General features: G+C 46.7%; 1 protein-coding gene and 1 long non-coding RNA gene across 12 annotated transcripts in view; one reads left to right on the plus strand and one right to left on the minus strand.

Moving 5' to 3' along the window:
- celf5a (cugbp, Elav-like family member 5a) overlaps nt 1–27854 on the plus strand; it is a 142061-nt gene that overhangs the window by 69803 nt on the left and 44404 nt on the right. For 7 of the 11 annotated variants that reach the window (XM_072699723.1, XM_072699726.1, XM_072699729.1 and 4 more), the window contains exon 3: nt 4410–4458. In XM_072699723.1, coding sequence (XP_072555824.1) covers nt 4410–4458 — 49 coding nt within the window. Of the gene's footprint in view, nt 1–4409; nt 4462–27854 lie in introns of all 11 variants that reach the window. The other 4 variants (XM_072699722.1, XM_072699725.1, XM_072699728.1 and 1 more) reach the window with 1 other exon arrangement.
- LOC111860183 (uncharacterized) lies at nt 13013–27475 on the minus strand. Its single transcript, XR_002841978.2, has 3 exons — nt 27369–27475; nt 22208–22388; nt 13013–15680 (listed from the first exon to the last, which is right to left on the minus strand). It is a non-coding gene; the product is annotated as an uncharacterized lncRNA (long non-coding RNA).

Raw genomic sequence — 27854 nt, forward strand, 5'->3', positions numbered from 1 at the left:
TGCGGGGGGGGGGGGCGGCTCTCATGCTTGTTACTGCTGCAAATTCTCGCCGTTGTCCACATGGCCATAGCAGGAATACCTGACCTTAATGGCCCCCACTGAAGACTTGTTTTCGTTATATGGTTAGTAGGCGTGGGCAAAAAAATCCCTTCACACATACAGACGCTACAAATGTACCCCATGTTCTTAATACAGCCCTGAGTCTCTTTCAGCCTGCCTCTCTTCCTCATCTTTACTTTTACTGCCCTGCTCTCTCTCTCTCTCTCTCTCTCTCTCTCCTTCCTTTACCAGTGCTAGATTTATGAGTGGAACCAGTGCCCTGGGCTGTGACCACCCAGTACACTTTCAGATCAATAATTGGAAATATTAATTATCACAGCTGGGGACGATCCCGTCAAAAGGTGTTTATTTCCCTATTAGGAGAGCGAGAGTCTGGGTTCGATGGTCTCGTAATGCGTATTAATGATCCGGCAGCGGATCCATCTTAAAAGCGGGACGGAACCGGTCCTTCACTGGCTCTCTGCCTCGGTCTCCGTGGGGTACCGTGATATCCTGGCAGCTTGCTTATCTCAAAATCCTTTAAAAGCCAAATTAAAGTACACATATACTTAAGCGGCCAATAAGTCCCGGGTTTGTGCTGGTAAATCCCTTAAAATTCGACCGCGCGGTTCAGTGTGCTTTAGGCATTGCCGAGCCCCACCGCAGCGGTAAATGCGCACGGTGCAGCAGGCTGAGCCGCAGAGTGTGGGGGCGGTCTTTGAGGACGCGGCGGGACGGCAGGCCGCAGACGCCCAAGGCGCATATCCAGGCCCTCATTTTTTTCAATCCCGCTGACTGGGAGCATCGCGGGACAAAGAGGTGGTTACGTAAACGCGCACGGCTCCCCTCAACAGGGGCTGTATCTGATTGGCTGCCCCCCCTCCCTTCTCAGGCTCTGTGTCACACACCTGCCTTGTGTTCCTGAGAGAGCAGTGGGGGTGTTAAACCACCTTCCGTCACATCATCCTTGGGAACCGCCGGCGCTCGCGGTAGCGTAGGTTTTCTAGTGTCTAAGCAAAGCACCGTCGAGGCTTAACCCCCGGCACACCAAAAACACACAGACATCTTCCAACCATTTATCCTGGTCTGGGATGGGGGGGGGTTGGCAGGACAGGGCAACTGGAAAGACCCAGAGACGACGTGGAACTTCTAGAATTACACTCAATGTCTCTATGGCAGTGGTATTCAAACTTCTCTTGTCAGGGCCCCCCCAGGGCTGATATGTTTGTTCTGATCCCTCCCCCCACCCACGCATACACTGACACCAAATAAACTTTAGTTTTTGGCAGTATTTAGTTAGAATTTGTTACTATCATACAATGTGCACAGGGCATATAATTTCTTCACATTAAAATTTCTAAAGGTTGCTGTTTTGAAATATGTCGGCCCCCATCTCAAACCACCACCCCCCCCCCAAACATAGAGTTCTCTGTTGTTTTTTTGTTTTTCCTTTACCTGCACCCCCTTGCAATTCTATCACGCCCCACCAGGGGGGGGGGGCACTCCACAGTTGGAATACCTCTGATCTATTGTCATCAAGAATTGGGAGCAGCTGTGTAATAATAAAATGAAGCATCAATCGCAAACCCTGTTTTTAGCCCCGCCCCTTTCTCACCTGTAAGCAGGCAGATTGGGTGGTTGTTAGACAGTCAACTGATGTCACAGGAAGGTTAACGATTCGAGCCCTGGGGGGGGGCTCAGGAAAGCGGCGGGGTGAAAATGATGCCAGGAAGTCATGGCCGAAGTGCGACGTCGCGGCGGAGAGGAATCGATGGTGCGCACGGTCTCGCGGGCGGCGGCAGCGGTGCTGACAGGTGGATCCCCGTTACAGGGCGTGCGGATCCGTTTTGCTCGCAGAGACGACGAGAGGGGGTGTGAGAGCAGCATCGGCGGCTTAAATGAAGCATTTTGCTGAATCGCTGAATGGGGGCCACTCGCGGCCCGGTGACCGCATTCACGCCTAAAACTGTCAGCGCATGTACGAATGCGAGCAGCAACACTCCGTGTGTTGCGGGGTGGGCTGAGCCTTTGGAAACTCCACTTAACTCTGCTGAAATCTTATCTGCCACTCGCAGGCTGCGGCTCTCTCTCCCTCTCTCGCTCCATCTCCCCTGCTGATTCGAGTGGGGGGGGGGGGTAAATCCTGAAAACATACCAATTAGAGCCAAATTAACCCCTTCCTCTATGGGCCGGAAAGGACCGGGGGCTGAAACAAACAGGAATGTAGGGAATAAAGGGAAATCAGTGGCATCGTCATGGCGAGGATGTAAACAGAAAGCTCTCCGGGACGACGGCACGAATTCGGCGACAGGCTCCTTTGTCTCGGCGGCGGGTGTGACGTGTGCATTAGTTACGGAGGAAAAGGGGGGTGCATTCTGATTTGAAAGGCGTCGATAGAGAATGAGCAGGGATAGGCATAGAAATAATATTCGGCCATCTTTCTTTGGTTTTAATACCCTTTATTCACCGCAGCGTTGGAACAGGAACCAGCATAATGCAGTTTTGGCGGAGAAATCTAAATTATAAATTTGATCAGAATTTCTGCATATTTTAAGTGGAAACTGCGTGTTGCACTCTATTGCAACGGCCCCTTTTGTGTTTTTGGAAATGTGTCTTTTTCTGTTGCAAAATATGTGGCAATAGAATGGTGTTTCTAATTTTTAAGTAATTCAAATGTGAACTTCTGCAGAACTAATTTTCTGTAGAACTCACCCCCCCACACCCCTCGCAACTAGACCCCCCCCCCCATTCCTCCCATCAATGCTCAGCATCTTTTTTAGTAGGCCGGTGTCTTGAAGATAAAGTCTCTTCGCTCTGATTGGAGAAATTCTATCCACACACTGCCCCCCCCCCCCCCCCCCCCCCCCAAACTGCCACCAGCGAAGTGTATGAACTTCGGGTCAAACAGAAAGCAAAGTGTGATACAGGGGTCTGAACCTTAACCTTCAAATGCACAACATCACCCCTCTCCTTCACGAGACTTATCCCTGGCTAGTTATTATTTACGACGAGCAAATTTATGGAATAATTCCGGAGAGGAAGGTTATTTAGTTCCTCAAGGTGAAAATGGATACGTTTAGCACTTAATGAATCTGGCCTGGTCGGCTCCCCCATATATCAGCATGTTATTAAGACGTTTTAAAATCCCATTATGGTGTCTCTCCTTGAACAAGTCATGCTTTTATGGGCCTGCCGTGTCTTTAAATCTGACCTTTTTAGATCTCCTCTGGAATTGAACAATAAAAAAAATACATAGGAAAAAAAATTGTGAGTAAGGGGGAAAAATGTTAGTCTTGGATTCTTTCAAACATTTTTCGGAGGTTGCCTTGGAAATCGTGAGGGACCCATGTTTTGCAGCTATAAAATGTGCTTATTTCCTGGTTACAGATGGCTAACGGGGCCTTGAAGGATACGAAATTGCTTTGCATATTTCGGTAATCTTGTCACAAATCGACACAGATCTGGGCTTTTTTTGCATTAGGAAACTGCCTGCTGTGTTGTTATTAAAGCAGTTTGTTTTGGATAGGTGCAAAGTTCCCACTGAGGGGGGGTGGTTATGGAAAAATAAAAATATTTATGGTTAGTCTTCCCATAATCTTTAGTTCCCCCTTGTTTGAAAAACATAATTAAACCAAATCTCATCTGGAACTTTTAAAAGCCACCCCAGTTAATCCTTAAAGAGCCTTTTTAAAGTCTCCTTCCACAGGAATGGTTATTCCCAGTACTGCTATATTTAAGGAGTACTTTGACTCCTGCAAAGATGATCCTTAATACATGACATGTAATATTGGGGGAAAGAACCTTTGTGAGGCAGAAAACACTAATGGGTTCCCGTTCAGGCCGAACAGCAGTAGCGCGTAGTGATACGAAAACTGCAGAACGACACAGGGCCGCAATGAGTGGAAGCTCTAATCCAGGGGCACCATCCTTATCGGAGGCTAGTGGATTAGCATGAGCCGCATGACCGCAGAATCCCTCCTGGGCCGCGCCCTCCGCCGCCAAATGGCCGGGATCAATGGGGCCGTGTTGATTCCCCGGCTCCTGTGGCCGGATTGAGTTTTACCATTGTGCTGTTCCATTTTTCTGGTCATGAAGATGGTCGTGAGGTGGGCAGAAGCATACATGCCCTGAGTGACAGCGACCACATCCATCGTCTCAGTTCGAACTATGGGCCAATCATTCCTGATATTTTTGTGTACTTGGGAGAACCCGATAGGCCTCGCCGGAGGTGCGGTGGAGCAGGCGGCGCTGCTGGCGGCCGTGTTTGTGGGGGAGGTGCCTGACACCCCCGGCTTGTTTACATTGTCGTGTCAGTGGCTGTTTCCCCACACCAGCACTAACCTCTCGCTCTCTCTCTCTTGTTCATCCAGATGACTCGTCCCATCCAGGTGAAGCCGGCTGACAGCGAGAGCCGTGGAGGTAGTTGTCTTCTTTTCTCCATGCCCCCCCCCCCCACCTCATCCCTCAGTCCTGAGCCGCCTGTACCATCCGGCCTTTGTTTTTGCCATCACCCCTCCCCCCCAGCCCTGTCTAGTGGACGCTCCGAGGGTCCGTTTTAATTAAGGAGATGAAGTGGGCCGGACCTGAAGTGGCAAATCCCGCGGCCCGTTCTGCAATGCCACTGCTGCCAAGCACATTATCATCGTGCTGTAATCAAAAAGCAATTACCCCTCACCCCCCCCCCGCCCCACCCCCCAAGCTGCATTCCTCAAAAACTGGCCGTGTTTTTCACACAGGAGCGTGACTGCCGGGAAAGAGCGGTTCGTGTCTCTTGCCAAGCGATCGATATATTTGCAGGATTCCTGCCAGCGTCTTAATTCTGCCTTCTTTGCTTGTTCGCTTGTACATCCATTTGTGCATGTTAACGACATGCGGTGAGATCCCTGTGTACATATGGCGCACAGCTCCATCAGGCTCACGGCGTTTCATGGGTTCCTGTCCTGATTTCCAGTTCTTTCCTTTGCACCATCAACTAGCGTGCTTTCTCGTGCTCCAGAACTGCCGTCGACGCTCCGATCCAAGCAAACAAGCAGAAAGGGCGTCGTGGTTTTTATTGGCCGGTACCATGTGGGGCCGCTGGGGCTCAAGAAGGCTGGAGATGGGCAGGTCATCGCGTGCCCAAGATTGATGCTCCATAAAGAGCCATTGATTTTGCCATTGCGCCGGTGTGTGTTCACATTCATAGTGATGCTCACGTGTCCTTTTACTGGCCTGCGAGCGTTAAGACTCCCAGGACTACTCTCATGGGGCCCCGCGGCCCTTATAGGCTGGGCCTGACCACGGCTAGCCGTGTCCTCCTCCAGACCCCCGAGTCACATCGGCTTAAATTAATAGCCCTCATGCCCACCGCAGGAGCAATCAAACACCTATATGACTTCGACGGTCCGAGGTCCTTTGATCCACCCTAGTGTCTTGTCCTGATTTAGAGGCGGTGCTCCCGCTTGGCGCAGAGGTGCCGGATCCGTCTTGTTCCTTTATCGACACCTACCCGTCAACCGGGCTCTCCCTCTGTGCCTAGGGGTCCAGCGGTGAGAACTTAATTATATTTCATGTGCCGGTGAGACGGCACCAGGGATGGACGTTTCCTGTCCTACAAGGCCGCAGAGGCTTTAGCTTTCCCTCCGCCTCCGGTCCTAATTACTCAATTAATCTCATTACGGGGATAAGAGATCGCTGCACCTTTCTGAGGAGTCAATTAAAAGGTACCTGTGCAAGTGGCATGACACAGCCATTGAGGAACGTATGCCATGCAGTGGGGCTTTTTAAAAAAAAAAAAAAAAAAAATGTTATTCATGCTGCTTTCAGAACATGGGGGCGGGGGGAAATCACCAGGATGGAGCGTCAGGTTCGTTTCACGTCTTGTGTAGTTAGAATCTTGGTGGTATTACATGTCTGCTTTTTGTGTGATGATGTAAGGGGTTCAGTCTGATGACTGTCAGCAACTTGGGTATCACAAAGCGCCCCCTGGAGGTCATGAAGAGAGGCACGCCATTAGTATCTTTATTTGAAATTATTCATACTTAGAATTAATTTTAAAAAAATGCAACTGAACCAAGGCACGAAACAAGGAGAAAGAGATCTGATGATGTAAGAAAGGGAAAGCAGGAGTCTCAGGATGCTGATTGTTCTGCTTTAATATTGTGTTTGTTTTTGGGGTGAAAGTGGTCAGAGGACCAAGAGTAGGGAAAAAAACTAAACAAAACAAAAGCAGAATATAAAACCAGATTGTCAAATCAAAAGCACAAAGACACGTCAATTAATGCAGATATAATGCTGACTAATCAGAATGCGGCTTCTCCCAGGTCCACCAATCACACGCATCCCTTGCACCTTCACCCCCACCCTGTCTCTCAGTCATCCATCCCAGCTGGTTCTAATTGGCTATCAGGAGCTGTGCTGTTAGCCCTCCACGGAACCTGAGAAGCAGCACAAGCCAAAAATGACTCAATCTGAGGACCAACAGGGCAGAATCCGACACCATGCTCATGCCCATAATTTTTCCTTTGAGCAATTATACAATTTATTTTGAGAAATATTATACATTTTTTTAAAAAAAAACAACCTGTTTATATTTCTGATTTTCATACCCATGCTAAGTTCACAGCGAATAACAACCGTCCGCCGCATCTTCTAACTACTCATCCTGGCCCGGGTCGCGGTGACAGCTAATAACAGTGAAATTAATAACACAAGATGTATATGGAGTCTTTATCATATTAAACAATCAATATTAATCAATACTAATCCGTAGAATTGTATTTTCAGCATTTAAAGTTGCTATACCTAAATTCCACCAGCATCTTTGCAAATAATAACTGGCCTCTGATTTGGCCAGTTTCAGCCTGCTTGCAGTGTCCCGATAATTTGTCACTCTGGTTGGGTCAGCAAATCTGTAGTGTAATAAAAAGCATAACCTCTCATATAGAGACAGGCTGAGTCCAGTATAGTGGTCATATTTCAAGCAATTTAGGTAGCATCTGTCCGCAGACCCGATCCGAATATGGCATTCTCTTCTATCCAGGTGTGTTCATAAGCATTGCAAACGTGGCTCTGCGGTAGAGCGTCCTGTTGTTCTTGCTGCATCTGTGTTCACTGTAACCCCGAATGCAGACCCAGCTGACCCGGTCATGCGTGACCCGAACTGGATTCCCAGTCTTTCTAACGCCAAGCCTCTTCTCGTTACGGCCCGCTCCGTGATGGAAGCCTGCAGGCGGAGAGGGCGGGTGTCCCACGCCCACACGGCGCCCTCTTGCTCTCCCCGTATGAAATGCATTGATTTTATTTCAGGCACATGGCTGATGACTGGCACTGACTGCACATAAAGTCAGTTGGTATTTCTTCCTGAAGGGTCCCTGTGAGGCCTGCCAAGTCCGTACACTGGATAAATCAAATTTAACTGGTCTCCACCCCCCCACTTCCTTCTCCACTCTACACTCTTATTTTATTTTTTTTTTGTGATTGTTTCCCCCCTGAGGTCTGTGCTGTGGCTTTATTTCCAAGTTCACGCCTCTTATTCCTGGCCGTAGCCCTGGCGGTGGAACGGGGGAATGCGCGGTGTTGCCATGTAAATCCCCACAGTCCCCTGGAGGAGCCCCTCCAGCGTAAAACCCTGTTGTGGGGTAGGGTTAGGGTTAGGGTTAGGGTTAGGCCCTAACCTGCATAGGAGGCAGACATGGTGTAAATGTAGCCCGCGACAGTGTTTTGGCCCTGGAGATCCCCCTGGGGGACCACAGCATGCGGGTACAGGGCCAAGTGCGGGGGCCCACCGTCGTGAAAGGGGTGACCTCGGACACAGCTCAGTCCAGACGCTTTCCAGAATCTCCGGGCCTCCGGCAAGGCCGAGATCTGCATCCTTCCATGTGTGACTTTTCCCTGGAGCAAAGCAGGAACAAAAGAGAAAATAACACAAAAAAACAAAAAAAACAACGCAAGGCATCGGACGGCACAGCGAACCTTTGGGGGGAAGCTTGCGGAGCAGGTCTCCGTGGATACAGATCACATTAATCGATTCGCTAATGAATTAAGTGGGGGGCGGGAAGGGGGGGCCTATCAAATCAGCAAACGCGTAAAACACAGAGGGCACCGACTTCTCTAAAGAGCCGCCCCAGCTGGGAGGAAAACAGCTGCAAAATGAGACAATCGTGTTCTCTAGCTCTGCTGATCTCGTTTGCAACACTTTACAGATTTAACTGGGGGTGTGTGGGGAGGGAGGGGCTAAAGTGTGTATCTTTTTCCTTCAGAGAAAAGAAAACTATAGATTACAGAGACAATGTGCTTGGCTGGGCACAAATGGAGAGAGGCTGAAACAAAAAGGGGCAGCACATTCTGGGGATAATAGCCTGCAATTCTGGCGGTTAGGCCCTCTGCCCCCCACCCCCCGCCCTCCCCCCACCATGAACACCATTTACATGCAGCGTCCTTTCTGTCAGACCCCCCGACCCCAAAGACCCAAAGCTGTCTGACCCATTAATACCTTAATCCCTTAAACTGCGCGACGATTTCCGACACCCCGGATTTCCCTCCGAAACCGAAGCAGAAGTAATGCGCCAACCTGATGCATAAATGCGATCTGCAGGGAACGCTGAAGATGCAGAGGCCCGCAAGAGAATTACGGCAACAAGCGACAGACACAGATCAGGACATTTATTAATACTACAGAAAAATTCACGTCATTCAATAAACTTTGCTAACCTCCGAATTTCCGACGTGCTGATCAGATAAGAACGATCGTGTACGATCTCCCAATCATTTTATTTCTCATGCTGCCGTTTCCTCGGGGATCCAGTCCCACAGCTGCCCCCCCAAACCGACTGCTAAAGGCACCCGTCAAACCCAGAAGCCAGGGGTCAGAAATCCCGCCAGGTATCCCTCAGGTCGTGAGGCGATTCCGAACAGCCGGCGGTATCGGGGTGGCAGCGTGATGCTGGGGACGGCGCCGAAGACGGGCCAGGCGAGGTCGATCCCTCAACCCTGTCTCCTCAGTTCTGAGCCGCGCGCTGCTCTCACCCCTTCTTATAGTCGCCCCCCCCCCCCCGTCACCCCCCCAGATTATTATAATAATGATGAGAAACCAAAACGCCTGCCTTCACAGGAGACAGCCCCATGTGGAAACTGCCTCTTCCTTTAAGGACAGTGACGGAGTCCCGGACGGAGGTAGCGACCTCGTACCGTCGAGCAGACACACCGTCCTTACGTCGCATCCGAGCACCCGAAATGGCGATGCTTCAGCGGGATGGTTAACTTTACACCCGTGTGGCACAGTAAACACCGCACACGCCCAAGTGCAGCCACAGGTGGACACTCTGAGCACTTACCGTACTGCTAACATCCAAGGTTCTGGGACGTAAATAATGCAGGAAAGATCCAGAGAGGAACCCCTCAGAGATGTGAGCCTCAGAGATGTGAGCCTCAGAGATGTGAGCCTCAGAGATGTGAGCCTCAGTGATGTGCTTAAGTGATCCTTTATGTACACAGGAGCTTAATCTGCATTAAATAGACATATATTTTACCAGTTTACTTCATACGGTACGGTATTATCTTTACAAAATGTATTTCTTGCCAATTTTGGACAATTGTTTAATTTTAATTTTAATTTCCCTTTTTCTGTCCATCCATTCATCTTCTAACCATTTATTTTGGTCGGGGTCAAAAGGAATTCCACTTTTTTTCAGTGTAAAGCTGAACAAGCTGAGAGGAAACACATCCAGATCCTGCAGAGTCAGTGTCATTAACATAACTGTAAAAACAGTGCATGTTTTAAAACAGGAGATCCATTCAGCGAAAAAGCTGTGAGGATCTAAGACGGAGAGAGACAATAGTGCCTAACTGTATTTAAAGAACACAAAGTGAAAGTGGCACAAATCAACAACAATTACACATGCTTGTCTTTTGGCTTTTTACGTAACTGTGACACGATACAAATGAAAGACGTCTGTTGTAAGTGATCTAAAAAAAAAGGCAGTTTTTAGGCCGTTGCTGATTTTCTAAAGCCGGCCGACGGATGCAGTTTAATGCCGTTTAGACATGTGTCAAAGGGTGACCTTGGTGAGGAGCAGTGCTGAGATTGATGCAACAATGTGAAACTACAGTATTCTGTCCCACTTTCCATATGCAAATGTTTTTGGCAGAACCTAGATTTACGGAGAAAAAAAAGGAATTTTGAGCAATTTTGCAGCATTTACCACGAAGGGTTTTTTAAAATATTCAAAATATTTATTACGTCGCTACTTTTGATTAAGCTACCCAGACGGCACCAACACAGCGATATACCGAACCGCTTATCGCTTAGCACCTTCAACAGAAGGTATAATATCTCACATTTACCGCGGTATGTGTCACGCCTGTCCCACCACACGTCCTTTCAGTATACCACCCCCCTGTGACCTGGGAAGTGGCAGCACCCCCCGTGATTGCGGCGGCCAGCTGATTGGCTGATTGCTTCAGCGTGCGACACACCACACCAAATCAGCCTGCGCCCCCTCATCCCCTCCCAATCCTTCCCACGCTAATGACACCCCTCTGAAATAAGCGTCAAGTCCGCCATTCAGCCTACCCTCACCCAATCCCCACGCCTGAGTTGTAGGCTGGTGTGAGCTGTGGGCGGGCACTCTGGATCAGGTGGGCCGGATTTGGGTGAGAGAAAACAAGCAGAGAGAAAAATGAACACGCAGTAGTGTCTGCAGATAATTTTGAATAGAGTGGTCATCAGGGGGCAGTTGTATTTATTGGGGATGGCCACTCTGCATCCAGTCTCTTCTATGCATTTAATATCTGTATTTTGTTTTTATTATTTTCATGTGGCATGGCAACAGGGGTGGCCACGTATTTACAAGGATATTAGTACAGTGTTTACTATCATTTCCCAGCTCTCGCCACCCTTTAGATCCACCTCTGCAAATATGCAGAATGTATTCTTCGGAAATACCACCATTCAATATTTTCGCAAACTTTTGGCGGAGGGGGAAGTGTGGCAGATTGGATTAGGCAGCAGCCGGAGGTGAGTAGGTCTGCGAGGGAGCTTAATGGGGCTTTATGACAGTCTGTGCATGGAATCCTGATGCTTATTACAGTGAAAATATGGGCCCGGTGAATGATGTTAGCATTCTCAGACCCGGAGAACGTCGACCATAGATTTTGTCCTTTCTTCGGCAGCTGGCCCCTACCCAGCAGTGAATTTTATGCCCCAGTTTTAGTGAGGCTCTGCATTCTGGTTCCCTCATTGAATTAAAGTGTTCCGTTTTCCAGGAATGTCAGAGTCTATTAAGAATTACAGACACACACACACACACATCCATACACGCATAGGAGCTCACACTGGCAAAACAAACACACACACTGGGCATACTCCGCTATCTCACGACAGGAGATTTCACCACGCACATCACCTAAAAACACACAAAAATATCCATGCGCACACATGCTGTAAAGGACATACATATTTTATACTGCAGTCGCCATGGTTACTTTTAAAATCTCACTCTCTGACTGAAGACGGAATATCTTTGGAAGAGCGCGCTTATTTTCAAACTCCCCCTTTGTTCGCTTCATATAACCGAGACAGATTTCTTCATCCGAGATCGTATCGCAGTTTAGACTGTCTCTCTCTCGGATCTGGTGTCTGCCGTGTAATTAAAAAGACAGAAAATGACCTTGAAGTGTTCCTGGTCTCAGGCAGATCCAGAGAGAGAGAGAGCGTGCACGCATAAGGGCCCTTCGGCCCATGGAGCTTTCCGGAAGGAGTCCCGAGGCAGCAGAGGGTTTCCGTGGATGCAGGAGCGAAAGATCAGCATGACAGATGTTTATGATATAGTGCAGCAGTACCTTGTCATGCATGATCAGGAGGAACTTTGAAGCAGGTTACGAGCAGTTGGGTGCAGAATTATAATGTCACATTTTAAGGAATGAAATCCACCCTTCCATCTGTCCATCCATCCATCATGCACCCATTCATCCAGACACTAGTAGAGGGGAGGTACAGAGTCACACTGACTCTGACATCCAACCTAGAAAGTGCAAGACAGGGACACCCAGCCTGGGATGAGCAAATAAACCATCTACTGTAAAAAATGTAAAATGCAGCACTGAGAGACTGGTGGCCCCTTTGTGTTTCTCCCGCCTTACAGCTACAACATGTATTGTTGAGCTGCATCCTGTTTTCCAATTTCCTTTTTACACCCTCTGGTGTGATGCCGTAATGACTGTGACTCAGTCAATAATATTCTGTTTGTATTTTGCATGACTGGAGATCAAAGAGCAATGCACAAAGCAGTCTGTCGAAGAACGCTGATGTCCCCCGCCGTCACGACAACACGCGACGCACTCGCCGCGGTAAACGCAGGCAATAAAACACAATGTGGACACAAAGGAAACACGACAGGCAGGGGGCCTGTCATCTGAATACGGAGAAGGCGGCCCACGAGTGCAGGGTTTCTGGGAGCGCAGAGGACCTTACGGCTCAAACAGATCGGTTTCCATATAAAGATCATAAAGGTTCTAGTCCTGTGCTCATTTTTGGGTGATTGAAGATATTTGAGCCTTATCTCGTCCTTCAAATCCCATTTTAGTAGCTGTTCGCTCATGCCATTTGAACAAAGCATATATTAAGGTTAATAAAGAGGTTAAACATATATCTGTGCCTTGCGGTGATACTGTTTATGGCTACATAAGCAGGGCGGGTTGAGGACCCGAAAACCTCTGTCTGAAGCTCAGGAATAGCTGCTGGATGGTTATGTTGACATCATTAATTCTCCTTATGATTCTGGTCACCGCGGGTTTATCAGGCCCCAGGGGATTTATAATGGAGTTTGTGGAGCCTAATAATGATGCACAACAATTGTCCATAAGTGACAGAAACGCACAACAATTTTGCATTATTTTTAAGATGCATTATGTATTTTAAGCAAGGAAAAAGTCAGTTTTGGGAATATTTCCCGAGTTATTACCATATTTATTAGTCCAGCTTAATTTTCTGACAACCTATTTTGTATCTGTATTGCAAGCATAAAAGTACACAGAGTGTCCGTATTTTCCATTTCTGAAAAGCTAAAATGCCAGTACTGAGGAACAAACAATCCCTGCTGAACCATTTCAAATAAACATAAACAAAATAACCATTTAAAAATCCATTATAGTATTACAGTATCAGGTTATTCAGGTACAAATTACATCCCAAATGTCATCATTTCAAAAAAAATAAAAATAAATCTTTTTAACTAAATGCTATTCATCCTAAATGAATCAAATTTATAACGACATAAAGACATCAGAGTTTGATATTTCTCACACAGTGTTATTTACATTAAATATTTGCCTGACTAACCTTCAACCCTCCCTTACGGATACCTGGGCTGGTTTGGTCCACTGGTAACTGAGTGGGGGGGATATCAATGTTGCTACCTATAGCAGACACCCCGCTGTATCAAGCGCCATGGTATCTTCCAAGCACGTCACTGACGAAATGAAATAACAATACAAATAAGAAAAATCAAGTAACAAACGAGTAATCAAAACTGCCGAGAATGAAACGGAAGCTAGGAAGCCTTTTTTTAACAATTAATCCTAGTAAATCCTAGTATACTATTAAATTAAGGTTTAAATATTTATATCTAGTCTATAACAATATAAAGAGAGAAATATGTTTTTATTGGCTGCTTTATGTCATTACAGCATAATTGTGGTTTATCGTTTCGCAGAAATGTATTGTTTGTCGTATGTGTTTGACATCATCACCTTTAACAAATTTGCACCTTCATTAACAGCAATAGTTATTATTCAGGCATTAGTCATTATTAAAGGTCTAAAAGGAACCGCATCCATGGTGAAGCACAATGGGGCTCCGCAGAAACCGTGCTCTTTGATTTGCTTTTGAAAGCAGAATATCGCCGATGCCCTGAATGGCAAAATAGAAACTGGACAAGAGCTCAAAGGATAAACAGCGAAATACCATTCATTACATTAACAAGGTCCTCTTCAGCGCTGTGAGCAGGAAGAAAGACAGATTGGGATATTTTATGAATGTTAATTGGGCTGAAAAAAATCAGTTGTTGAGCCACATTTTTTTCCCCAAGAATCTTTGAGGAAAATTGCAGATGAAAGGGGTCTGTAATTAATGGCGTTTGGGCCGTGTTGGCCCTTTAAAATAAGGCCTTAATAACTGATGGATTAAAGTTGTCAGGAACACATCCTGTTGCCAAACAGGAGTTAATTAAGAGGCCAGAGCGCGCTCTTCCTTTTACACCGTGGTTATTCTGTGCTGGGGTGCCAGACACTGAACGTGGTGAAATGTTACTGTTTCCCCAGGCTGTCCTGCCAACGTTAATGCAGAGCGTCAGCTCAGGATGGCTATCATTTGGCAGACTCAGAACCTCTGCCGTAACATAAAGGGGACCGAGTTCACCAGAAAACACATTCACATTACAGGCTAAGAGCCATCCAATGATAACCCAGTGTATCCTAAGCTTAAAGGAAATAGCTGTCAGACGATTAAGTTTTAAATCACGATAGATTTTATAGTCTGGGTATTCAGCGTAGAAATTTATGTATTCCAAACACAAGTCTCAAAATAAAGACAGGAATAGATTATTCCCATATTAGTGTCGCATGGGTCAAATAAAACTGCTAAGACATAAAAGCAATTCACTCCACTTTGTCCACCAACAGACTCTTTTTTTCCTCAGTTTTTGACATTGCTCTCAAAACAGAATGTGAATGTTTAGGAACAAAAACATCTCAATCTAAAATCTTTTTGGCGAATGGCTCTAAAAGCAGATGCCTTACAACCACTGAAGATGCGTTAGTAACTGGCAAGGTCCTCATTTTAAGTTTTAGCCTTCAATAAAATAAAACAACTGTTGCAAATTATGATATTTTTAACCTCTGAGCAGTCTGGTCATTTTTAAAAATGAAATGAACCAAGTAACGATGTTTCCATGCCTCTCCCCTCCTTCAGCTTCCCCGTGAGACACTAATGGAATGTTAATTCAAAAATTGTTTTTAGCTGTGAATTCTGGGATGCTATGCAACATCACAACCAAAGTTCTCACATTGTTTACAACCTGGAAGGAATACTCTAGGTCTCTACTAAAAAAAGTCACTCATATTATTTTCTCATCGGGGTCTCAAAATTAACGTGTCCAGTAAACGCAATCAAACATATAGTAATGCATTGTGACTTTACAATTGACAGTAACACGTTACGTTTACATATTTTATCCAAAGTTACATACAAGTCACGCAAATGTGCAGTCATGCAGTCAACTAGGTAATAGTGCATCCAACGAAAGCTCAGGTATGAGTGTAAGCAGGATAAGAGCAGGATGTACTTCTGTCAAACCAGGAACCTCATAAGACTATTCAAGAACCAGAAATGCAACATATGAACATTCAGGGAATGTTGGAGGCATCGGGATTTAGAGGAATTCATGGAACAGAAGGGTCTTCAGGTGCTTCTTGAAGGTGGAGAGGGAGTCAGTTGACCGGATGTGGTTCAGCAGTTCATACTACCATTCTGGGACCACACAAGAGAACTGTCTGTAGTGACACTTCTCATGTGCTGCCGGGAGCTCTGAGAAATGTTGGTTTGCTGACTGAAGGAGATGAGGCGGGATATAGGTCTTGAGGAGCCTTTTGATGGAGATGTGTTCCTGTTCATTGATGGAGCCACAAGCCAGCACCAATAGGGAGCCAAGAAGAGAGACAGAAGACGTTAACGTGTTAACTTTGACAGCCCATACATATACTGTATGTCTCTGTGTGTATTTATAGGACCAGTCAAAAGTCTGGACACGCCTACTGAAAATCATTTGTTTTTCAACAAGATAATGACCCTAAGCACATTTTGAGGTTATGTAAGTACTGTTATTAATTAATAATTAATAGTAAGTACTATTATCCTGTGAACAAGGAAAGAGGAGTGCTGCAACAGACAACCCAACCCCCACAATCCCCCGACCTAAACCCTACAGATTTGATTTGGCATGAGTTGCTTCGAAGAGTAAGAGCAAGGTAGCCAACTTTTGCCCAGAACTTCAGGAAACTCCTTCAGGACTGTTGGAGAAACGTTCCAGGTGGCTACAAATGGAAGCTGGCTGAAAGAATTCCAATAGTCTGCAATGCTGTCATTGAAGCAAAGGGGGGCTATTTTGAATAGACTAAAATATGAGAAAATTTCGAGATCCTGAACAGTCCTCTTGGTCGTTGCAACATTTGATATGTATTATTTCATTGCCTGGGGCCATAATGCTAACATCCAAGGTTCCTATAAGCTATAAGGGGGCTTATAAGGTGAATAACACAGCTAAAATAGAGGGAAATGTATTACAAGCAGGGGTGTCCAAACTTCTGACTGGTACTGTATATATATTCTCTCTATGTAGGTTGGGACACTTTGCCAGCTAAGCAGAGTAGAAGATGGATGGATTTATGTAACCGTTCAGATACAGTATCTATACAGCACACTGATACAGTACATTCCCAGTTATGCTAAAAAAAAATCAATTATTTTACCGCTTTTTTCATTGTTTTTCTTATAAAAAGTGTCAATTTTGGTCAGTGAGAAGTCTTTGAGCCTAAGTTTTTAAATGATCAGTAATGGGCCAAAAGACTTCTGCAGCTGTCTCTAGGGTTTTAGCTAATGAACGACCTGACACATCGATAATAAAATATGGGCGAGCAGCCTGTGACGTGGGCTTTGGACATATTGTGATCAATGCTGCGCTTTATAAAAATCACCTGAGAGTTTAAGAAAAAAGACTCTCTGAGAAGCAGTAATGTGAGCATAAAACCTGGACGCGCTCATGGACATCTGCCTGCCGTTAATGTTGCGAGGGAATAAGGGAGAGGCAGAACGTGCTTCGGGGAGGGGTAAATTTAGGAGCGGCGAGCTTCTCCGCTAGTGGTAATATCTCAGGATCTGGGATGCCATTGATTCAGAATGTTAAGTAGGGGCCACGCGCAGTGCAGGAGTCTCGGACCATTAGAGATTTTTCCAGGCCAGTGTAATGTCAGCGGTCCAGCTGTATAGTGTTACTGTCGGATGTTGACGGAGCGTGGCAGGGAGTACTATTGGACCTTGGAGTTGTTAGCGGAGATGTTCTCCAGTACTTGGGAAAGCCCTGTAACTCGACCCCGCTCGACCTGGAACATGCTTCATTCTAAAGCCCACACCGCTGCTTTCCCGGGCGTCTCGCTGTTCCCACTGCTTGCGAGCTTCCACTGCGCGTAATTTAAATAATTCATCTGATGGGATGGATTGCATTGCAAGGAAATTAGATTTCCTGTGTGTTTCTGAGTCTGTAGAAAAATGCGAGTAAACAAAGAAGTGTCCGGCTCACGGGACACATGATTGTGTTCGCGGTTAAACGGTCTGTGTGTCTCCTGGTTTCATGCATTATCGACTTTCTCATATCACAAGCTCACATGCTCTTAGAAACCTGTTTCCAACCTGCTAACTGCTGTATTTAATGTTCAGCCGGCGCTCTACGAAATTAACACCAAATGCCTGTTTACAGGGAACAACACTATGGCACAAAATACACACTGGCTACCCATATTTCCTAGACATTTAGCAGACATGGAGCCATGGCGATTTTTATTACCCAAGGGTAGAATGAGGAGTCATAACAGTTTAGCCACAGAACATGTGTGCTTTGCACACCAGAGTATCATAAACATGCCGCAGTTAGCGCTAGCCTGACAATAGCACTGTGTTTCACTCTCTAGTGCACTCTTCCACGCTCCAGTGCTGTGAAAGGGTAAACGTAGCTGTGGGAAAGAGTTGTGCTATCACCGTAAGACCACTTCCATCTGTATGACCTGCCTTTTACCCATTTATACATCATCAGCCCTCCCGATGACCTTTTAAGTTTACGGAGCACACATTAGACTGTTACATAATAAGCACATCAGGATAATGTCCCATATACGCCTCGTGTGTATGAGTTGGAAAGAGAGATGATGATGCCGCGAACATATTTATTTCCATGCACTGCACATTAATCATAACCCAGAACCGAGGTGAGTGCTTAGCTATTTTGAATATCATGAAATATCACCGTCTGGTTGGTTTATGCAGGTTTGTGAATGCATGGCTTGTTCGTTGGGTGAGACCAAATCAGTGAATCCAAAAGGCAGCAGAGTGTAAGGTTCCGAGCCCCTCCTTGGCCAGGAACCCTGGCCAGACGAGGCAGAGCGGAACCACACGGAGGGCAGATGTGCCGAGCAGTCTGGAGTGACTCTACCAGCCTGCTGACGTGTTTTTTAAGCAGGAGGTCCCAGCAGGTTCGAGTGTGACCAACTGGATCAGAGTGCCAGTCTCATAACTGGCCAATTCTCCATTGTGAAATGGCGCCAAGCTGGCACGCGTGCAGGCCTTGTGTCGAGCTGGGGCGTGCCAGCCTCACAGTGCTGCACCATGATTCCAAATAAACAGCAATGCTTATGAGAGACCGCAGCGTTACACAAAGCAGTATTACTAAAATAAGCCTTTTTAGGGGATGCATAGGGATTACAACAGAACAGTCTGAAAGATAGGTATTCAACAGAAAAATTTAAATCATGTGTCTGCGGTTCCAAATGAAATTCTGAAATTTCGAATGAAATTCTGAAATACCGAATGTCATTCTTCAGCACACAATTTCTTGGTGCCTAATCAATGGAACCACATAACACAACAGGTCCTGTCTATTTCTAAATTCAATACATTACTGTTTTTTTGGTACTCTCATTGGTTTGGCTTTCATTGCTATTCACCATATGGCCCAACTCCCTTAGAATGGCTAAACATCACTACCATATAATAGCTTCTTGACTGCAGTTTAATCAGATAACAGAGACTGAGTCTCATCTGTTGTGCAAATTATCCTTTATATGCTTGGCATATAATGGATGTTTGATTATATAGTTCCTTCTTACAGACAACATTTAAGAGCTTCCAGACTAATATTACATATTATGCGATATTATTGCACAATATGATACCATCTAGGAATCACTTGATAAATTGTTAGGTGTCCTTTTCATGTTACGTTTTAATCAAACACCACAATCAGTTGAAAAACTCATAAAGAGACCCAAGCAGCACTGTAAAGATGGACAGAAGTACATTGTGATGACCGGTAAAGGCCATAAATATGGTTTAGAATGAACGAGCATCAGCACCACAAAGGCTACCTTGGTCTCAACCAATAAAAACAGTGCAAAAACAAATATTTCATTTTATTTATTATGTAATTTATTTATTCATTATATTAAAAAACATGCACACTGCCTGTTACTGTGGGTAGGAATGTTCTGCCCTATCAAAGACTGGTTTAAGCTGTTTCCCATGGGGCCTGTAGGTCTCGCATCTGTAGGCCAGCCAGTGATGGCACTGTGGATTTCATTTTAAAACCTCGCTTCTTTCCATCCATAATTATTATACCATTTAAACGTTTGAAAATCAGGAATTCATCCTCTGCACAATGTTTATTTCATTAATGGCAACATATGACATACAAATGTCATTCTTAGTCTTTGAAAAACAAACAAAATTGGCATACTAACAATGACTGGCCAATTTTAAATGATTGTCAACTGAGTGAAAGCGTCATCCATTCTGCAGAAAGGTCCTCTGTTCCCTTTATGAGCTCAGGACACAAACGCTTTTGTATCCCGCGATCAGACACCGAGATGTTGCCATCTTTTTACCCTTTCACGTACATCTGAGGGAGTTCTCCAAACCAGCCTTAAACACCACAGCGCTTGCCTGATATCGCATCACCGGTGCTTCTCGTCTCACGTCTCCACTGGCTTGGAAATTGCCCCCACGTGAATACGACAGCTGTGCAGATGCTTGCGGTCCCCATCGCGGCTGCTGCTCCCGTCTTCCATCCTTTCACCATATTCATGGAATTAACAATAATCATCTTTCTGACATCGCCGTGCTGTAAATTTCGTGCCGTATGTAAAACATGACGAAAGGGGCCGTAAATCATACAGAAAACGCCGGAGACGAGTGCGACGTCGGTGCCGGGGGGGGGGGGGGGGGCCCTCAAACGGCAGCGGACGTATGCCTCCTCGCAGGGGCCCGAAACCAGCTTCTGGCGCTCCTGCTGAAGAGGAGTTCCGCACTGCCCTCACGCCGCACCCCGCATGCTTCAGGCGCAGGCTCTAATGGCCGCAATCAGAATATAGGCTACATTATTAGTGCTAATATTGATTTAGCACCATGTTTTCTGTGACTGTTGATGAGGAGATAAGTCAAGAGTGGGGGGGAGGGGGGGCTCAGGAAAAAAAATCCACTGTCAGCCCACGTTTGACGGGGAAAGTAAATATGCTAAGTAAATATGAGAATAAGAGACTTTGGGACACTCCTGCCATAAACACGCAGCTGTGTGAAGGTGCAGTGTAAACATATTAATCAGTGTGAGGCGCTATGGGAACGGCGTCTTATGAGGAAGGCTTGTGTTGTGTGTTTAAGGACGCGTCAGATGGCAGCTGGTCACACGCCTTTAAATAATGGCGTCAACCGAAGGCTTGCCACCGCTGGCCCTTTTCAAAGCGGGGGCACGGCAGGCTGAAGCTTTATTTCGGGCGCTCTAGTTATCAGGGGACGTGGCGGGAATTATTAACCGCGGCCACAATGGAAGTTCAGCACGCTGCCTGGCAATCTGCACCCCCCCCCCCCCCCTGCACGTTGTTGTGACTGCATATCACATTGTAAAGGGTAAGCCTTACCAGGGGCTATGTGTTAGTCTGCGAGGGAAATATCAGGGAGGCTTTTTGTCATTTGACAAAATTGGTTTGAGGAGAATCAAACTGACTCCTTTTTTTTCCTCTACAGAAAAGATACATGTGGAGTTGGCCGTCTCATCCTGCCTATTTCGCCCCCTGTCTTTGGGAGGACCTCACAGCAGGCCATCCCCTGTGTCTCTATTAGGGGCAACTTGGCATGTTGGATGAGTAAATTGGCTGGATGGGGGTTTCAGTGGGCTTAGCCGCCATGCTGGCGCAACACGCCTGCGCTTCTGCTGGATAGGAGCGCCGCCAGCTCCGCGACCCTTCAAAGCCGCGTGAGATGCTGCCCGAGGCAGCAGCTGTTTCCCCGCGGGAGTGAGGGAATTCAGATCTCGCGGTCATTAGTGAGAGGCGCTGTTCTGGGCCAGGCGTCAGCGCCTGACAGCCGCCGGTCCTCTTGCCATCCTCGATGTCGCTTTTTTTCCACCGGACTTAACCCTAGGAAGAGCCATTCTTAGGCGACATGCCACCGGGCACCATACTGTCGGTGGCATCCTGTGTGGAGGTGCTGCTTCCTGGTTTCCCCATTTGATGGGAGATTATGAAATATAGATATATTCATATATGTAATGGGGAATTCTTCTGGAAAATTCAGTAACTGGAATTTTTTTTCAGTATCAGTTGTGCAGTTTATAATTCAGATTTTGTTTTGGTATATATATATATTTTTTTACCAATTCCTGTAACCCTGTAGCAGATAAGTTGCTGCAAGATGGACGAAGGATGGTTGGATGGATGCATGGAGGTACGGATGCATGGATGGATGGATGAATGGATGGTTGGGTGGATGCATGGACGGACAGATGGAGAGGAAGAACAATGACCTCATACAGAGGAAGTCAGATAATGAGCAGTGCATCAGTGTCGTCAGCACAATGCCATGGGAAAAAAGTTTTTTTTATAGAAAAACAAAAATAAAACCATAACGCGCTGTATCAGGCACGGCATCCGGGGTATCCCTGCTTCGTGCCCTGTGCTTCCGGGGATAAGCGCTTATGGAAAAGCCATGGATCGACGGAATAATTGTAATAGCGTCGTTCTGCATGAACTTTTTAATAATCCGCCCGCGCTGGCATTCGGGGGCTCATAAGCAGGCGTGTTTTTTTTTTTCTGGCAAACGCAGGGTGCAGCACAGGATGTAAAGCACATTAGCGAGCGGATGGGTTGTATTTTTGGTGCACAGTTTAAATAACATGGGGTGACACGGTGGCTGCAGGTACGCCGAGAGCACATCCTCAGGTGACAGTAGCCAGCCAGCAGCTCCCCCCGCTTCCCTCCTCACCCACATTGTTAAACGGGCCTGACGTGGGCTGCCCGGCCATTACTCGCCGCGTCGCCCGGCTAATTTGTGTGCTCTTACAAGTACAAAGATGTCAGGCCGGAGCCGTGGGCTTACCTTAGCCTCCCCCGGGATCATTAATCCTTTGGCTGGTGTCGGCTCTGCACAGCTTCTCCTGGCACATAGAGGTGCCAGCAAACTGCTGTTTGGGCTTATTTTTTCCCTGCATTCACTTTGTGCTCCGGTCTACACTCATCGGCAGGGAAACATACCTGTATCCTAATAAAAGACGGCTCTGCTACAAGGCAAGAAGAGAAGGATGGATAGAACTAAACAAAGCAGGTTCATTATAGTATTACCCACATGAATGACAAATAATATGTCTCCTGAACTTTATATAAAGTGTCCAACCCCAGCCCTCAATACTGAAAGTAGATGCCAGCTTCTGTGACCATATTACTCATAGCAAGCCTACTTAGTTTGCTACAAAACTCTACAAAACTGTGGAGTATTATTTGCAATAATACTCCACAGCACTCTCTGCAGTACTTTACAGTATTCTGTACAATACTCCACAGTACTCTCTGCAATACTCTACAGCATTCTTCATTATTCTCCAGTACGCTCTATAATGCTCGCTACAGTATTACTCAGTCACTGGTGGTTACTGGGAGCCATTCTGCAGAGCATAAGGTGGGGTACCACCTGGGGAAGACATGTCTCCATTGCAGGACACTCACACACGGGCACAGGGAAATCCCAGGTTAAGACAGCTAGTAAAGACTCCTCAAGGGCAGTGCAGGGGGCAGATGGAAACCTACTCTAGAGCTCTGAAGAGACAACATCACTCAGCCACCAGACCACCCCTATAGAGAGTCTGGGTAATAATAATGCAAGACCTTGGAGGTCATAGGGAGCTGGACTGTGTCTCAACATTTCCAGCAGAAGATGACAAAGGCTGCTTACACTGAATCCAGAACATTACAGGAGGACACTGTACTTAGAGCCTTAGGAATAGATACTATCCATCCTGCTCAGGGTTGTGGGGGAGCCTGGATCCTCTCCCAGGCAGCATGGTGTGCACTCTGAACGGGAAGGTGGCCCATCACAGGGCACATGCACACACTCACACACCGGGGGTAATTTACAGGCACCAATTAGCCAAAACTTCATGTCTTTGGGCTGCGGGAAGAACCTTAGTAGCCGGCGGAAAGGCGTGCAACACGGGGGGAGAGCGTGCAGACTGCAGACACTGAGTGGGGGTGGACTTCAAGCCCCACAGCCCCAGGAGGTGTGAGGCACGAGGGCTGCCCGCCGAGCCACAGTGCCGCCCCCTGGCAGAAATACAGTCTAGAAAATGCTAAACACACTGTTTTGTCAGGAATATGATTCCACCACTTCTCAGGAAGCACAAATCACAGCAGGTCAAAGCTGAGATGATTTCGGGAGCCGCCGCCTTGTAATCGCCACAGAACAAGTGGCGAAATTGGCGCTAAAGGTCATCGGCGAGCTGTAATAACTGCTGCAGGTTCCTTTTTTGTTCTTTGGATTTCAGGGCCAAAAAAAAGATAAATAATCTTTTCCATTTTATTTATACAAGGGCTGACTTTTGCAAAGAAAGAGGTTTGGGAATTAAGATACGGATAGTGTCCGAAAGTCTGCTGCTTATCCTCAAAACAGCAGCGTCCATCCAGAAGTCAATTATAATATTGATCACGGGCTGAAAATTATGGAAGATGATTGTAAAGAAATATGGGTATTGGGCGTATTTAAGTCATACAAGCATAAAACACTGGAATTCATTCAATGGTACATTCATTTTTTATCATACATTAACCCTCTAGTTATTTTCCCTTAAAAAAACACGTTTCTGCATTGAATTTGAGGCCAATGCAACACATAATCTTTATAAGTAAACGACTCTTAGCACTACCCAGTAAGACGCCGCATCCTCACACCACAGTTGCCATAGAGAGAGAGAGAAAAAAAATCATTAAGGGTTTTTTTTGCACTGAAAAATGTAAGACGATAAACGGCAAAAGCTGAAAGTCAGAACGCCCACAGCACCCCGACGGCCGCCGTCTTTGTTACGCTAAGTGCGCGCCGTTCGCCTGGAAGCGATCGACACTCACCTCCCGGCGTTTCCTCGGGTGGAGGAAGTTGTGAGCAATTAACTCCGGCGCGGAGATTCTCACCTCTGCTGCGACGCGCTGCTCTGTCCGTGTAGTGGCAGCCCGGCCTCTTCCATTGTTAATGCGTACGACGCGCTCCTATCTAGCACAAAAATCGCCCGATTTATTTTACTAGCTATTTGAGATAAACAAGGCCGGCTAATCTCTTTCGGGAAACTATCTGGCATATCATTTAAAACATTTCCTTATAGATACAGGAACTGCTGCTGTTACCCTATTTTTTTTTATTAACGTGAAAGAATTTCTATTTGTAATATTAAGCATTAAGTTTCAACCGTCTTAATATCTCTTCTAAATTTCACTTCTGTCTAGCAGTCGTGGTTTTATATATTGCATTTTTTTACAGTCGAAATTTACGTTGCCATTTTAATAAAATACAACACTGACGCATTGATATCTGCAGCAAATTGTGCTTATATTACGCTACAATTAATTTTATTTGGGAAAGTACGATCTTTTTGCCATTATGCGTGCTTACATTACAAAACTGATTGGACTGCCGTTTTCCTCCCCGATCGTTACCACACCGGGTGTTAAGTGGCACTTTCACTTTACTCAACACTTTGAGCCATTATCTTTGGTGACAAGGCACATATACCTGTAGAGATGACCCCGCGAGCTCTAAAAAACCTCACACCTCATGTAAAGCCAGCCCTTGGTAGCAACAGTAAAAGTTATTGATGTCATGTATCTAAATGAAAGCAGCCACACTTTAGTCATCCAATGGAAAACTGATCTCTGACTCCCTCCTAGCAGGAAAAAAAGTGAACTTGGACGGACCCTCAGTAAACTATATTGCTGCCTAAACGCGTCAGTTATGCCCTGCGCTTTTACAGCAAAGATGACTTTAACGTGCAGAGGAATGCATTCCAGTCAGATAACCTGTCCCCGCGATTTCGCTTTTTAAAAAGCTCTCCCACTGTTTATCGATCATAGCATGTCAGTGAAAAGCAATGTTTACGCCCGACACTGAACACGATCACGCAGCAATCTGCGTTTTGACTTTGCTTCTTGCTCCTGGGGCAGTACATTTAAGGAAAAATCTTAACTAAAACCTTCGCGAAGGAGTTTAACACACGCCAGGTTAGGCTCCTCTCCGTGTGCACATACCATCGGTCATCTCCGAAAGTGATTTGATTAACCTTTTGATTAACACGGAGCATTATTAGCGTTCTGGGCTGCGGGCCCCGCTGTAACCCTGATAAGCGATTAGAAGACGGATGGGTAGATGGATTATTTGTGTTCCACAGCCTCCTATTTAGGGGGAGCCGTCTCTTACCCTTGTGCTTTCAAATCCCATTGCAGCCGCAAGCTTTTTTTTATTTTAACAGTATCTCTCGGCCATGTGTATGCAGGCAAAGTTATTATAAGGGGATTCACATGACTTAATATATATTTAGTGCAGGATAAATGTACTCATAAATTTAATGCAGTAGACATACTGTCCAGACGTTTTGTCTGTTTCTTTTTTACACAAGATTTGCAAAAGAAATGCAGCCTCGAGGGGTGGGACGGGGGGCGGTTGAGGATGGATGGAAGGATAAGCAGTAATATTCTGATAAACTGTTTGCACTGTTTTTTTTCACTATTTCCGGGGGTTTTTGTACAAAGACCCAACAACATGCTGATCTTAAAAGCAATGAAAGTTTCCTTTCCATTTAAGAGTTACAGTTCCTCCTTCTAGCGCTTGAAGCGAAAGAGAACCTTGAGCGTGCGGGAGAGACAGAGGGGGCTCCGGGGAACCTTTACCTCACACTGCTGCAAGAAATAGTGAGGGCTAGAGGTTGGGGGGGTAGGGTCGTGGCGGTGTGTTGGGGGGGGGGGGTAGGTTTGATGTAATGCTCCCAGCACTTCGGCTCCAGCCTGTTGATAAGTAGCGACGCTCACGAGGACGGGGAAAACGAGGGGGGGTGGGGGGGTGCGCGAGATGAATGTGATTGGATCGCCGGCCGACCGCGGCCTCTCCCATCTGTCTCGGAGTCTGCCATCCCATCTCGCGGGCGGCGGGAGGTAATTGGGTTCATTGTTCTCACCGCAGGATCCCCCGGATTGAAAGCTTCATTATCTGGATAACCATGAATGTAAATGAGGCGCATGTATACAGCGGGGTAATGGGAAAAAAACAGATAATCGCTTGCCACTCCCTGCACTCTTAACACCTCTCCCCTACGCCCCCCCCCCCCCCCCGTACCTACCAGCACTCTCTCCTCCTGCCGTCACCGTGACAGCGCGGGGGTGGCTCGTGTGTGTGTGTGTGTGTGTACGTGCGTATGCGTGTTTACGAGCGGCTCGTTCGACTCGCGCTCGGCCGCGCGCAGGAAGCCCATTTCCCCCGCGCCGGCGCGCTTCCCGAAGGAACCGCCTATTTCCGAGCGCGTGGCGCTGTCCACGGGCATTGCCGCGGCGCCGACACCGCTCACGCCGAGCGAGCACCTGTGACCCAAAAAGGGAGCGATTATGTTTTATTACGCGGCTCTAGCGAACGATGTCTGCCCGCCGTCAGCGTCTCCCCCCCCCCAAATCTTCGCCTGGGCCTCGGTCGGCAAACGGTTAAAGGCGGCGCTTTCCGAAAATAAACACGGGCGCAGGAGCAGAGTGAAGCCGCGCTCAGATCCTCCGGCAAATCCTCCAATTAACCGCAGATGTGATCTGCATCGGAGATTACTGCAATTTAAGCGTGTTAGGAGAGCGGCCTAAGCCTGCTCTCTGATGGATACCGCGCTTTTCAATTTGCTCGCCGACGGTGACCGGCGCGTCGGCGACGAAAGCGCGCGTTAATGCGCGCTCCCGTGTTAAGCCTGTCTGCCGTCCTGCCGTGCATTTTCATTGTAAATGGGCATCATCGGCACTGATGCGGCATTACAGCGACTCGGCCTGAAATGATTCATGGGGAAGCTAAGGTGGACCTCCCCAAGGACCGAATCCCCGTAGCCTGGGTGACAGCGGCAGTCAGATAGCGTTTATCCCCCCTGAAGGACGTTTCACCTTCGGAAGCCCGATAACAAACAGGCAGCTGGATTTTTTTTTTTACTCTAGCAGTAGTTAGTCAATCAGACCGTAGCTCTTAGTCTCAGTCTTAGTCTTACCAGTCTTGATCTCAACACGTCTCAGCTCGTGGGGGGGATTGCAGACGCGACCGGTGTGTGTGTCCCAGCCAGGCTTCCGTTCTTGCATCTTACTGGAACGGATTTAGCTAAATACCTGCTGTAAATCGCGTGCGACACGCGGGTCTGTCTGCCAGCTCGGCTGAAGACGGGGGCCCATGCGAGAGATCTTTGTGAGGGATACAATTTGTGATAAGATCAGTTCCAGTTTATTGTTGCTTTTTCAAGGATAATCTCCGTTCGGAGACACTTTAGTTTTTTTCCTTTCTGATGACATTTGTCATCGTGTGAAACCTCCCTCAGCCTTCTTCATATGGTCTAATTAATTAGAAGTGTAACATTAATTCCTTCCCTGAATTATTTATAAACGTCCAGGTAATAGGCTTAACCATACCTGCTATTGTAGAATCCTACTTTCTTCGAAGTCAAGTCCAGATGCCACTAAAACATCACTGAAAAAAGTCATAA

The sequence above is a fragment of the Paramormyrops kingsleyae genome, chromosome 15 (assembly GCF_048594095.1).
Source record: "Paramormyrops kingsleyae isolate MSU_618 chromosome 15, PKINGS_0.4, whole genome shotgun sequence".
Lineage (NCBI taxonomy): Eukaryota > Metazoa > Chordata > Actinopteri > Osteoglossiformes > Mormyridae > Paramormyrops > Paramormyrops kingsleyae.